General features: G+C 39.5%; 1 protein-coding gene and 1 pseudogene across 1 annotated transcript in view; both read left to right on the top strand.

Moving 5' to 3' along the window:
* CLVS2 (clavesin 2) overlaps window positions 1-11,504 on the top strand; it is a 68,576-nt gene extending 57,072 nt beyond the window's left edge. The window contains exons 4-5 of the mRNA XM_042443994.1: window positions 6,431-6,651; window positions 9,569-11,504. Of these exons, the coding sequence (XP_042299928.1) occupies window positions 6,431-6,651; window positions 9,569-9,656 (309 nt within the window). The 3' untranslated portion in view covers window positions 9,657-11,504. The remainder of the gene's footprint in view (window positions 1-6,430; window positions 6,652-9,568) is intronic.
* Window positions 6,158-6,225, top strand: LOC121920084 (annotated as a pseudogene).
* Window positions 11,505-13,310: the final 1,806 nt, after the last annotated feature.

Genomic DNA, 13,310 nt, shown 5'->3' with positions numbered 1-13,310 from the left:
GGGGTACAGAAGCAGTGATTTGTAGGCCTGACAAGATGTCTCGAGAGGTGTGTTGTCTTCCAGGTGCAAAGATCCGTGATGTGACAGAGAGGCTGACAAGACTGGTCAAGCCTTCTGACCAATACCCCTTCCTTTTGGTCCACGTGGGAACTAATGATACTGCAAGACACAGCATTCAGAACATCAAAAGGGATTACGAGGCGCTTGGTAGGAAGCTGAAAGGAATGGATGTACAGGTTGTCATCTCGTCTCTTCTGCCAGTTGAAGGGCATGGTCCAGGAAGGGAGAGGAAAATCGCGGATGTGAACAACTGGCTTCGCAGATGGTGCCGCCGAGAAGGATTTGGATTCTTCGATCATGGGCTGCGGTTCCATGAGGAGGGACTTCTTGCAAGAGACGGGTTGCATCTCACGCCAGTTGGAAGAAATGTTTTTGCCAACAGTCTCAAGAACTTGATCAGGAGAGCTTTAAACTGAGTTCCGAGGGGAAGGGAGGCAATATTAAGGAAGGCGAAAGGGATGGCGAAAATAGTCAAACTGACATAGAGGAGACAAGGCAAACAGTGCAAGGACCCAACAGTGGGAGGCAAAAAAACTTGCACAGGCAGCAAGTAAAAGGGAACCATGGTCTGCGATGTCTCTACACTAATGCACAGAGCATGGGAAATAAGCAAGATGAACTCGAACTCCTAGTACAACAAAGCAAATATGATATAATAGGCATCACTGAAACCTGGTGGGATGAGTCTCATGATTGGAATGTGGAAATAGAGGGGTATAACCTTATTAAGAGAAATAGGCCAAACAGGAAAGGAGGAGGAATAGCACTATATGTCAAAGATATTTACACCAGTGAAGAGATCCTGGACATCAATCATGGAAGCCAGGTGGAGAGCATCTGGATAAGAATCAAAGGGGAGAGAAACAACAAGGATGTTACGGTGGGAGTTTACTACAGACCCCCAAGTCAGACGGAGGAATTGGATGATATCTTTCTAGAACAGATGACCACACAGTCAGAAAAGAGAGATGTAGTAGTGATGGGCGACTTCAACTATCCTGATATTTGCTGGAAGTCAAATTCGGCAAAATCCTCAAGGTCTAGCAAATTCCTCACTTGCCTGGAAGACAATTTCATGGTCCAAAAGGTGGAAGAGGCAACAAGGGGGTCAGCTATTTTAGATCTGATCCTAACCAACAAGGATGACTTGGTTAATGGGGTGCAAGTGGTGGGATCATTAGGTGGAAGTGACCATGTTCTCCTGGAGTTTGTAATACAGTGGAAAGGAGAAGCCAGGCATAGTCAGACATGCATCCTAGACTTTAGGAGAGCGGATTTCAGTAAACTTAGAGAAGTATTGAGAGCAATTCCATGGTCAGAAATACTAAAAAATAAAGGAGTTCAGGACGGATGGGAGTTTCTCAAAAGAGAGATACTGAATGCACAATTTCAAACAGTTCCAGTGAGAAAGAAAAACGGGAGGTGTCTCAAGAAACCAGGATGGATGACTAAGGACCTTTCAACCGAGCTAAGTTTGAAACGGAACATGTATAAGAAATGGAAAAAGGGGGAAATCACAAAAAAGGAATTCAAAGAAATAGCAGGCATGTGTAGGGGTAAAGTCAGAAAAACTAAAGCGCAGAACGAACTCAGGCTTGCTAGAGAGGTTAAGAACAATAAAAAGGGCTTTTTTGGATATGTCCGCAGCAAAAGGAAGAAGAAGGAAACGGTAGGGCCACTGCGTGGAGAAGATGGCAAAATGCTAACAGAAGACAGAGAAAAGGCAGAATTACTAAACACCTTCTTTGCCTCAGTCTTCTCAGAAAAAGAAAAGGGTGCTCAACCTGAGGATAATGGAGCAGAGGACAGAATAGGGGAATTTCAGCACAGAATAAGTAAAGAGATAGTAGAGGAACACCTTGTTAATCTAAATGAATTTAAGTCTCCGGGACCAGATGAACTTCATCCAAGGGTATTAAAAGAACTGGCAAATGTAATATCGGAGCCATTGGCAATAATCTTTGAAAACTCCTGGAAAACAGAAGAGATCCCAGCAGACTGGCGGAGGGCAAACGTTGTCCCCATCTTCAAAAAGGGGAAAAAAGAGGATCCCAACAATTATCGTCCAGTTAGTCTGACATCAGTACTAGGAAAGATTCTGGAGCAGATCATTAAACAGAGAGTCTGTGAACATCTAGAAGGCAATGCCATAATCACAAAAAGTCAACATGGGTTTCAGAGAAACAAGTCATGCCAGACAAACCTAATCTCTTTCTTTGATAAAATTACCAGCTTGGTAGATGAAGGGAATGCTGTGGATATAGTATATCTTGAGTTCAGTAAGGCCTTTGACAAGGTTTCCCATGACATTCTTGCAAACAAGCTTGTAAAATGTGGCCTAGACAAAGGAACTGTTACATGGATCTGTAATTGGTTGACCGGCCGAACCCAAAGGGTGCTCAACAATGGCTCCTTTTCATCCTGGAGAAAAGTGACCAGTGGGGTCCCACAGGGCTCTGTCCTGGGCCCAGTGCTATTCAACATCTTTATCAATGACCTGGATGACAGAATTGGGAGCATACTTATCAAATTTGCAGATGACACCAAATTAGGGGGAATAGCTAATACCCCAGAGGACAGGATCAAGATTCAAAATGACCTGAATAGACTAGAAAGCTGGGCCAAAGCTAACAAAATGAAATTCAACACAGAGAAATGTAAGGTATTGCACTTAGGGCGGAAAAATAAAATGCACAGATATAGGATGGGTGACACCTGGCTGAATGAAACTACGTGTGAAAGGGATCTAGGAGTCCAAGTAGACCACAAGTTGAACATGAGTGAACAGTGTGATGCGGCAGCTGAAAAGGCCAATGCTATTTTAGGCTGCATCAATAGAAGTATAGTGTCTAGATCAAGAGAAGTAATAGTGCCACTGTATTCTGCTCTGGTCAAGCCCCACCTAGAATATTGTGTCCAGTTCTGGGCGCCACAATTCAGAAAGGACATTGAGAAACTGGAGCGTGTCCAAAGGAGGGCGACAAAAATGGTGAAGGGTCTGGAAACCATGCCCTATGAGGAACGACTTAGGGAGCTGGGGATGTTTAGCCTGGAGAAAAGAAGGTTAAGAGGTGATATGATAGCCCTGTTTAAATATTTGAAAGGATGTCATATTGAGGAGAGAGCAAGCTTGTTTTCTGCTGCTCCAGAGAACAGGACCCGGAACAATGGATGCAAGCTACAGGAAAAGAGATTCCACCTGAACATTAGGAGGAACTTCCTGACAGTAAGGGCTGTTCGACAGTGGAATGCACTCCCTCGGAGGGTGATAGAGTCTCCTTCCTTGGAGGTCTTTAAACAGAGGCTGGATGGCCATCTGTCAGGGATGCTTTGATTTGGATTTCCTGCATGGCAGGGGGTTGGACTGGATGGCCCTAGTGGTCTCTTCCAACTCTATGATTCTATGATTCTATGATCCTCTTTTTCTGGGGTATATCTTACATTTCAGTCTTCTGTCCAGGAGGAATTCCAAAAATGTCCTCCCTTTTGAGCATCACTAAGAAGCATGAATTTATATTTATATGAGGGGTTTCAGCTTTTATTTGGTCATGTCCTCCATTTTATTTGAAAGCCCTACATTTTGCAGTGCCTTGTCCTCCTTTGCGGTTAGGACAGTCAGTCACCATGGGAGCCAAAGGCAGCTAAAGTGGTGTCAAACTGCAGCCCTAGTCCTTTTCACCTGGTGACTCTACTGGTTTTCTTCTCTTTCTTGTGACACCCTTTTCTGCCCCTTGGGTGAAGATTTTTAGTTTTTAGGGGTCATAGATGGACCACCACTACCTCATAAATTCATGGGGATGGGATCCAGATTTTTCCACATCTTTAGAATGAATAATGCTTCCAGTGTGCAAAAGGAATATGTATGCATTAGTCTCCATTCCAAATGTCACAGCAATAAAAAAGTCTTTAACCTGTAAAAATCTAATTGGCTTTTTGACTAATTCTCAATACTATGATGAAAGATTGGAACCTAAGTTTTATGTCATGTTTAGCTTTAACAAACAACCAGAAATCAAGGAGCAAAAATAATTACGAAGAGCTACAGTGGTGCCAAAATATTTCTTGCCTAGGGTGGCAAAATACATTAGAATCTGAAGAGCATCTTGAAGTGTAGCACAAAGTGAGTCTAGTGTTTGGGAGCAAATAAGAGGAACCTCCTCTATAAATCCTGAAGCATTGAGGGTACTTAAAAAGACTCACCTGATCACTACCATCAACAGCCTGTAGAAGCAAACTGAGAGATGCAACAGTATTACCATACACTCTTGTAGTCATAACACTGGAATTTGATGAAGGAAGATCACATAATTTCCATGACAGATAATACAGATCCCACTTGCAATATATTTTTAAAATATCTTGTTGGAGTAGAATGATTTGCTTTCATTTTTTGAAAACTAGAGATGTTGTATTCTCTAAGGTATTCTGTTTTTATTCTCTTTCTTTTCAGAAACAATGTAGTATTTCTCATTTGTATGCTTTATTTTATTTTTGTCTAGGGGGTATGCTTGGGGAGACTTCAATAGACTTAAGGAACCATGATTTCTTTTTCTTTTCAAATTAAGGACACACACTTGAAAGCCTCTTTTGGTGGATTTATTTCTGTCTTGTTTTCAGCTACTACCTGAAAGCTGCATGAACCATATTCCAGTATGAGGTGTATTAGAAATAATCTGAATTTCAGAATTTTTTCCAATGAGTTGGAGCCAGTGCTGTGTGAACAGAATGCACTTATAGTAAGGTAGTCTATTGGAAGTTTCTTGTTCATACCAGCTACTGTGTTCGAATTTGAATGAATCACTCATTTTGTTTCAGCCTGCCCCATCCCATATCAAATCTGATGCCTTTTATCTAAGCAATGGGTCATTGGGAGAAGATTTCAGGAGCATGGGGGTTGGCAGTGAGGAAGAGGGGTAGATAAGCCCATTTTTATTAATAGATGTCTATAGATTCAGCAGTGAATATGATCCAACGTAAATCATTTCTAACAAGTTAAGAATGTACCATGGCCAGTGGTTTAATGGCATTTATATTAAAGTTCAAAAAGCATTTTTTTTGAAGTCTATTCCAAGATAATAATTTTTCTAGATTCTGGTATATTTATACGTAGAGAGAAATAAACCTCTGACATATATTGTCAGTGTCCAAGAAAATCTTTTCTACAATAAAGATGTTTTTCACCATTTCTACTTGAAGGAAGCAATAAGCAATTTTCACAAATTTCTTCTTAGTGTGAGAAGGTCTTCAAAAAACATGCAGATTTCAAGTTTAATTGCAATTTGAGAATTATTCTGCACAACATTCACCCCTAGTTGTTTAGTGCACGATTCCCCAGCATTTTGTGTACAGAAAATAGTATATCTAGAGAGAAATATTATTTCCAATGTAGAAAAAACTGCTTCCTGAGGATAAAATGTTGTTTTCTATGCAAACCAACCACATGCAATTTCTGTGATGGAAAATTTTCTGCACAGGAAAATTCTTGTTTTCTGTGAAAAATAACCGTGTGAGTTTTGTGTAAAATAAGTTCTGATCTGTGAAGATTCTTATCAGTCCAGCACTCTTCTTGTCAGGGTCTCTCAACACTCAAAAATACGTTTTCCAACTATTTTTAAATATATATTTTCAAATATTTTTTCCATCCCTGTCCTAATTCTTGCATGCTTGGGATGTCTGATTTTTCTTATCTGAACAGGAGACACCTCCAATTGCTGCATCTCACACTAACTTTGAAAGTCTTCCTTAGCTTTAAATGCAGGTTCATGGCTTGTGGAAGCAATGTGACATGTCATGGTTGTCTCTTGCGACACACTAATGTAGAACTGCTACATGGATCTTTGGCTCCCAAATATTGTCTAGAATAAGTGTATAGATAATGCTATGGAAGAGTCATTTCTTTTACTGATTGACATTTTATTTTATTACACATCTTACTTTCCCCCCAACACTCAGAGTTGACTCCCAACATGTTTAACAAATACGACCAGCAGATACAATTTAGGAATTTCAGATATTAAAACGCACCTAAACAGATTGTCATACTGAAACAAGAATCAAGTTGCAAGTAATTTTAAAGGACATCAGAAAATAATACTCCATCGCTTCTCTGCCTTTTGGCTAAGATCAAGTGTAGAAAATAATATTCCATCAATTTTTTTATCTTCTGACATAGCAGCTGATTTAAAGAGTATTCTGTGTGATTTTAAAGCTGCTTACTTACTCTGAAGTGTTTGGTTCAAATGAAAAATCTTTCATGCTGAGGACTTTGTCATTATGTCTAAGGGTCATCTAGTTCTAGTTTAAAGGTATTCTCACTACAAGTACTGTGACTTAAAGGACAATTGTATTTTTAAAATACATCTTTTAACAGATATTTCTCCATGGAAATAATCTCAACAGTCTGCACCAGCTGATTCATCCTGAGATTCTGCCTTCTGAATTTGGAGGAATGCTGCCACCTTATGATATGGGAACATGGGCACGAACACTGCTAGATCATGAATATGATGATGACAGTGAGTACAATGTGGACTCCTATAACACTTCTGCAAAAGAAGTAGAAAAGGACCTATCTCCCAAATCTATGAAGAGGTAAGTTACTTATGCTTCTAAACAAAAGGGGAAACTTAGCTAATCACCAGACCTGAATGTCAGCTGTAGAAAATTAGGACAATGTGCTGTATTGGTTAGCATGTTGAATAGGGATTTGAGAAATAACAGGTTGTAGTCCCCACTGAGCCGTGTAAGTCACTGGGTGTCCTCAGGCTGGACATTCTCTCTCAGAGGTTTATCACACTTACCTTAGAACGGCCCCTGAGTGTTCTTAAAAGGGGCTGTTCCTGGAACGGGAGGTGGCGGGGAACACTGTATATCGCACAGCGAGAACGCCGCTGCCACCACCAAGCGTTCCTCTTCCGTTCTGGGAGCGTTCCCCAGGGCCAATTTTCGGGAATGCTTTCTCAAGTGTTCTTGAAAATCGGCCCTCTAGAATGGAATGGAATGCTCCCAGAATGGAAGGGGAATGCTCGGTGGTGGCGTTCTCGCTGTGCGATATACAGCGTTCCCTGCCGCCTCCTGTTCCAGGAACGGTCCCTTTAAGAACGCCCAGGGGCCATTCTAAGGTAAGTGCCATAAACCTCTCAGTCTGATCTACCTCATATTTGGTTGTGCTGATAAAGTGAGCCATGTGCTGATAAAGTGAGCCATCCTAAGGTCACTGGAGGTAAAGTGGTATATGTATGTAATGAATAAAAGAAATATTAAATACATGGTGTGTCATTCAACCTTCTTCATAAACTATAGGTCATATTATTGAGGTAAGAGGATGCATTATGATGGTATGGCCACATTTTACTCATGGAATGTTCATGTCTATCATATGAAGAGGTGGATGGATTCCAAATGTGATGGAAAAGAGCATGATATTCATATGTCCATGTGGTGATCACAAGTGAGTCCTCCTTTCATACATTATACTAGAAACACCAAAAGTGTGGAATTGTTAGATACAGGCAGAGAGCAAACAAGACAGCTAATGTCCATTAGTGAAATTTTGTCCATTTGCTTTGTCTGCACAAACCACACACATTGCCTTCTCACTAGGAACATAGAGACTTCAGAGTATCCATCAATATAAATATAGAATGAGATAAATAAACACTTATCAACAGGTGTCACAGTATTGGTGAGAATATTATAAAATAATTATAGGGAGGCATTTCTCTGCATAGATCAGAAGTATTGCAATTCTGCAACATTAGTAATGAGAATCAAACTGCTTTCAAAGACAAGGCTTTACATAGAAACAATCTTATGATGCCATAGTGATTGCACTTTTTTTGAGTGAAATCTTTCTTTCTAAGAAAAGATTTAAAAAATAGCAATGGCAATAGCAGCTAGAGTCTGTATTGCTTCATACTGAACTAAACAGTCTCTAAATGGTTTACAACGTGCAAGCTAATTGCCACCAACAAGTTGGGTACTCATTTTAGTGACCTCGGAAGGATGGCAGGCTGAGTTGACCCCGGAGGCTCTGATTAGAATCAAACTTACAACCTTGTGTGAGTGAGTGACTTCAGTATAGACATTTAACTATTCTGTCATCACGGCTCCTTAAAAATAGTTCAGTTGCATTTGCTATGAAAAAATGTTCAGTGATTATTGATCTGAGCTTATGCAGTGATGGCCTAGAGCCTTAGAGTGGCCATGAGGCCCTCATCATAAAAAAGATTGTCTACCTCTCTTTAGAGTCTTGGGAATAGCCTCTATTAACTGCCTCCATCCAGCACCCATTTTCCTTAGACTGTCTTCACACATAATGTCTCACTTGTGAAGGATATGTCTCTCAATACATGTTTACAAACTACTTATCCATGTTCAAGGAATTAATATTTCCAAAAGTCAATAGATTTTTGTGGTTGCAGCTACTATTAATTTGGACCTTTCATACATTTAAACTATACTATGTTTCATTTAAAAAATATAGCCACGTTGGTCTGTAGAATCAGTATGCAGAGAGATCTTGCAGTTCCTTTGAGACTAACAGAATGAAAGAACTTGGCAGCATGAGCTTTTGTAGACTTAAGTATACTTTCCGAGATGCATTTGGTGGAATGGAAAGCTAGGAACAGACCTATATATGACACACTAATAGCATATATAGGTCTGACCCTGGCTTTCCACTCCACCAAATGCATTTGAGGAAGTCAACTTGAGTTTATGAAAGCTCATGCTGCCAATTTCTTTCTTTCAGTTAGTCTCAAAGGTGCTACAAGATCTCTCTACATATGATTAATTTGTAAGCTTCCTTGAATTCCAGTTAATGATAATGATGATTGTAATATAATTGAGAGTCTGATTTTTAGAGCCTACTTCACATCTTGTTGTGTTGCAAAGTAAGCTCGCAACTTACATATTACTGTTTAACTTGGTATGTTAACTTGAGTGGGGCCTGTGTTCATAGCTTTGGACTTTATTCCACTTTTTATTTATGCATTCAAAGTAAATCAGAGACTGAATTGAATTGAAAAAGGGTTATTGATTCTAGAGAAGCTTAGAGGTGCTTAACACCTATCCATTTCATTTTGGAGTAAGTGACTATGTAAACAATTCAAGATGATTCTGTCTTGGGGGAGAGAGAGGGGGGTGAGGGTGGGGAAAGAAACAGAGAGAAGGAGAAAGCACAAATAACTTGTGAATACCTGAGTATAACTCTGGGATAGTGTACCAGAGAAAATATGTATTGAAAAGACTCTAGAAAGATTTATCCAGTTTGAAAGACTGGCAACGTGGTTCCCTCTGAATGTTTTGCTCCCCTAGTTCATTACCATGTTGTCTGGTGTTGGTGGGAGTTGTCCACAAGATCTCCAGAGACACACTTGGGTGCTCACCATATGTTGCCCAAGTACATTTTACAGAAATGGGCTCTCTCTTTTTAAAAACTCTGGACCTTATTTCCATGTGTCTTTTAATGATCCCAATCAGGCATTTGTTTTTCCTGCTTTTTCAGGTCTCAGTCAGTTGTGGACCCTGGTGTGTTAAAACGCGTGGATAAAAATGAAGAGGAAAACATGCAGCCATTGCTTTCACTTGACTAACAACGCCTGAGCATTGAACATGAATTGGGGTGGAAGGTATTGCCTTTCAGCAACAAGCAAAGCATTGGGAGAGACTCAGTACCAGCTGGAATCCTATTTTCATGTTAATGTAGCATAATGTAATGAGGCAGCAGGTTTTGCCAGTCATCCTGGAACATGGGTGCCCTGGGCTGGAAAACAGGGTGGAGGAAATGAAAAGGAGCCGATATCAATAATATATGCTGTAAGTGCCAACCTGTTTGTAAATAGAGTCTGTTCCTTTTCTCTGCATTTGTAAGTAATGGTAGGGATGTAGTGAAGAAAAAAAAAATAGAGTGACTATTAAAATATCACAGTTGAATGCACTGTAAAAGAACAGATAGTACTCAGACAAAAACAAACAAGAAGATGTAAGTAACTTTCATCCTTTTTATACAAAGCTATATGACAGTTTTCATATCAATGGCTTTATTTTCTTCCCATGGTTTTCATTTGAGAAGAGAATGCAGGATCCTGCAGACATTGTAACTGGTGTGATATTTCCTGGCTCATAAGATGATATTTCTTAGACATTGCTATGGTTTGCAACTGAAATTAGAATATGATTTGCATTATATATATTCTAAAAGGAAGTTTGAGTAACAGGAAGCTAAATACCATTTGCAGGTATATTGGTTTATGAGGTGTATCTGATTTTTAATATTTTCCCACCAACTGTGGGTTTGTGTGCCGTCTGAGACCTGACTATCAGCTGGGCTTTAAAATATCTGCCTCACTCTTTGTCCACATTTCAGAATTTCCTCCTTGTGTGGAACATACTAAGTAATGCTCAGCTTTCCATTCGTAATATTTAGTAGCAACAGACTGATGCATCATTTCTAAAACTTCTGAAAATGAAGTCTGAATACATATCTATATATTTTTACCAGTCTCTATGTATAAAGTGTTGTTGGTAGATAAGTATATTTAATCAAGGATTTATAAAAACAAAAAAAAATCATACCTATTTGGTGTGCCTAGAGTTTATTATAGATTGTATATTAAGGCAATGTCATTGTTAATACATTGTAAATGATTTAAGTACAGCACCCTACTTCAGGCAAAACTTAATTATTATAAGTACATAGTACAATACCATGTTGAAGACACTTTTTGTTTTGTGGTGTAAATGTGTAGACAAAATATGTGCCATATTAGACATAAAATACATTTTACCTCAAAAGACCAAACGGTCTCCAAAGTAGACTGTTCATGGTCAGCTGTAGTTTGGGGGATATGTTTTCATCTTTGATGTGTGCTGATATGCATGTGTATTTCTGCTAAACATCAAGACAAGAATGTGCCCTACAACTATCCAGACCTCTTTCATCAAAATTTAACATTCCATTGGAACAGGAATAACAAGTTAAATTGTTTGTAATAGACAAATTTTTATGACTGAATTCTTAAGGACTCTGAAGAAATATGTCATAATCAGTTAGGGGATACATGTGATACTTAGAAGCAGGCTTATGCCGGGATGGATTGTCACCCTACTGAAAATCTTCAGAGGCATTCAGTTTCAAGAAAGAAGAATGAATTGTTTGCTTTAATCACTTTCCTACTATCCATACATTTATGACTCTTGAAAGAGGTGATTCCATCGTTTCTTCACTGTCTCTGTATAATTCAGGTGCTCATTCTCTCCAGGCACCATAAGCTTGTCTTGATCACCATTCCACCCTGAAAAAAAATAATTTTGGATACTAAGCAAAGGTGGTCCTGGATAGCACTTGGGCAAGACATCACCAAGGTCCTAAATACCCTAAAGGCACCAGATTCCATCTGATCCTGGAAGTTAAGCAAGGTTATTCTTGGTTGGTACTTGGATGGGAGACAGCTAATGAATACCAGGCACTGTAGGCTATATTTCACAGGAAGTAACTGGTAGCAGAATCACCTCTGAATATTCCTTGCTAAAGAAAACCCTATGATATTCATGGGGTTGCTGTAGGTTTACAGGCAACTTGAAGGTACCTACACATAGAAGTCATCACCAGGCAATATTGGTAGGGTTAGGAAAGAGTCCTGCTTGAAATCCTGGAGAGCCATTGCTGCCTGACAGAGATGGCCATACTGAGCTAGATGGCCCAATCTTTGGACTCCAGTAAAAATTAGCTCCTGTATGCTGTCATTAATTTTTTTACCACGGTCATATGGGGCTGTAGTGTATTCTAGAACATTTTATGTGTATCTGAATGCTCATTCAAGAGATTCTTACTTATCTTCATTCCCTTTATCTAGTTTACATTTTATCAATTGTGTCCCTAGCAGACTAGAACATTAACTTGGCTTCAAGGCAGAACTATTCACCATTGTAGTAGCAATGGGCTACTATATCCAGCAGTACTCAAAGAGACTTCTGCTAGTAGAGTGTGGCTTCTTCCTCCTTCTTATAATCCCACACCTCACCAGATCTGCTCTGGAAGGTCTCCCAAGCTGGGAGGTATGCATGGAGGTGCAGAGCAGAAGGAAAATCTATTCCACCAGTTACATTCCTTCTGTTTGCAGATAGACACCACAAGCTACAACCTATTGTGAACAAGAGGTTATGTACCAAGACAGAAAGACTTCAGAATTAGGAACATTGTGGCCATGAGTACATCAACCCAATCTGGGGAATTGTTGGCAGGGATGGGTTGTAATTAGAAAGACCTTGAGTTTGACCAATGACTTCAAAACAATGATTGCAGTTCCTATGGCTTCCTTACGGTTGTTTCATACTGTCCAGCAACAGGCAATTTTAGCCATTCTAAGCTTTCTAGGGCTGCACATGTATGACACATGCTTTCCCACACTCTATCTTTACATTCATACTTCACATCATTAGGTATGTATTGGAAAGAAAATCTATCCAGATATATATCAACATTTCATCTTATTGGCCTTTGATGACAATATGCAGGACAGCAGCCTCAATGTGTTGTTAGAAATATAACTGAAGCCCTTTCAGCCACATTAGCAGAAAGAACACTGCCTATATCTAAGATGTTTATCACACTATACTCTTAAAGTGCTACTATTCCACTTTGACTGCTCTAGCTGCCTCCTGTTGCATTCTGGGATTGGCAGTTTTAAGGAGGGGTATTTTTTCTGCCTGAGAAATTCTAAATACCCCAGCCTTAAAACTGCCAATCCCAGAATGCAACAGGAGGCAGCTAGAGCAGTCAAAGTGGAATAGTAGCACTTTAAGAGTATAGTGTGATAAACTTCTAACTTAGTATGTATGATTTCACATGACTGGCCAGGAAGTGGTCTCAATAAATATTGGCTATTTTGCACTGAATCGCCCTAAATCTTAGAAATTTCCTGTACAGTGCTAATATCCTTCTGCATGGCTTCTTTATGTGGGACAGTTGGGATCCTTATGCTATGAACTGATAGAATGAGAACATCTGAAAGTGCTATTATCTATTTTGATGAAGTGGTAGCATAATTTTTAGTTAAACAGTAGATCAACATAGCTAGAGATGCAACTGTTTTCACCACCAGCAGCAACAGTAACAAAATGCTCAGCTATACATAGGCATTAAATTTTCCCTCTTTTCTATCTGCCTGATGGAAGAATTTAGTAAAACACAAAAGCTGAAAATATTTATTCGCAGTCGAGTTCCATAAAGAGGTCAATTTACCTGT

Source organism: Sceloporus undulatus, chromosome 1 (assembly GCF_019175285.1).
Source record: "Sceloporus undulatus isolate JIND9_A2432 ecotype Alabama chromosome 1, SceUnd_v1.1, whole genome shotgun sequence".
Classification (NCBI taxonomy): domain Eukaryota; kingdom Metazoa; phylum Chordata; class Lepidosauria; order Squamata; family Phrynosomatidae; genus Sceloporus; species Sceloporus undulatus.
This window is presented reverse-complemented; position numbering and strand designations above follow the sequence as displayed.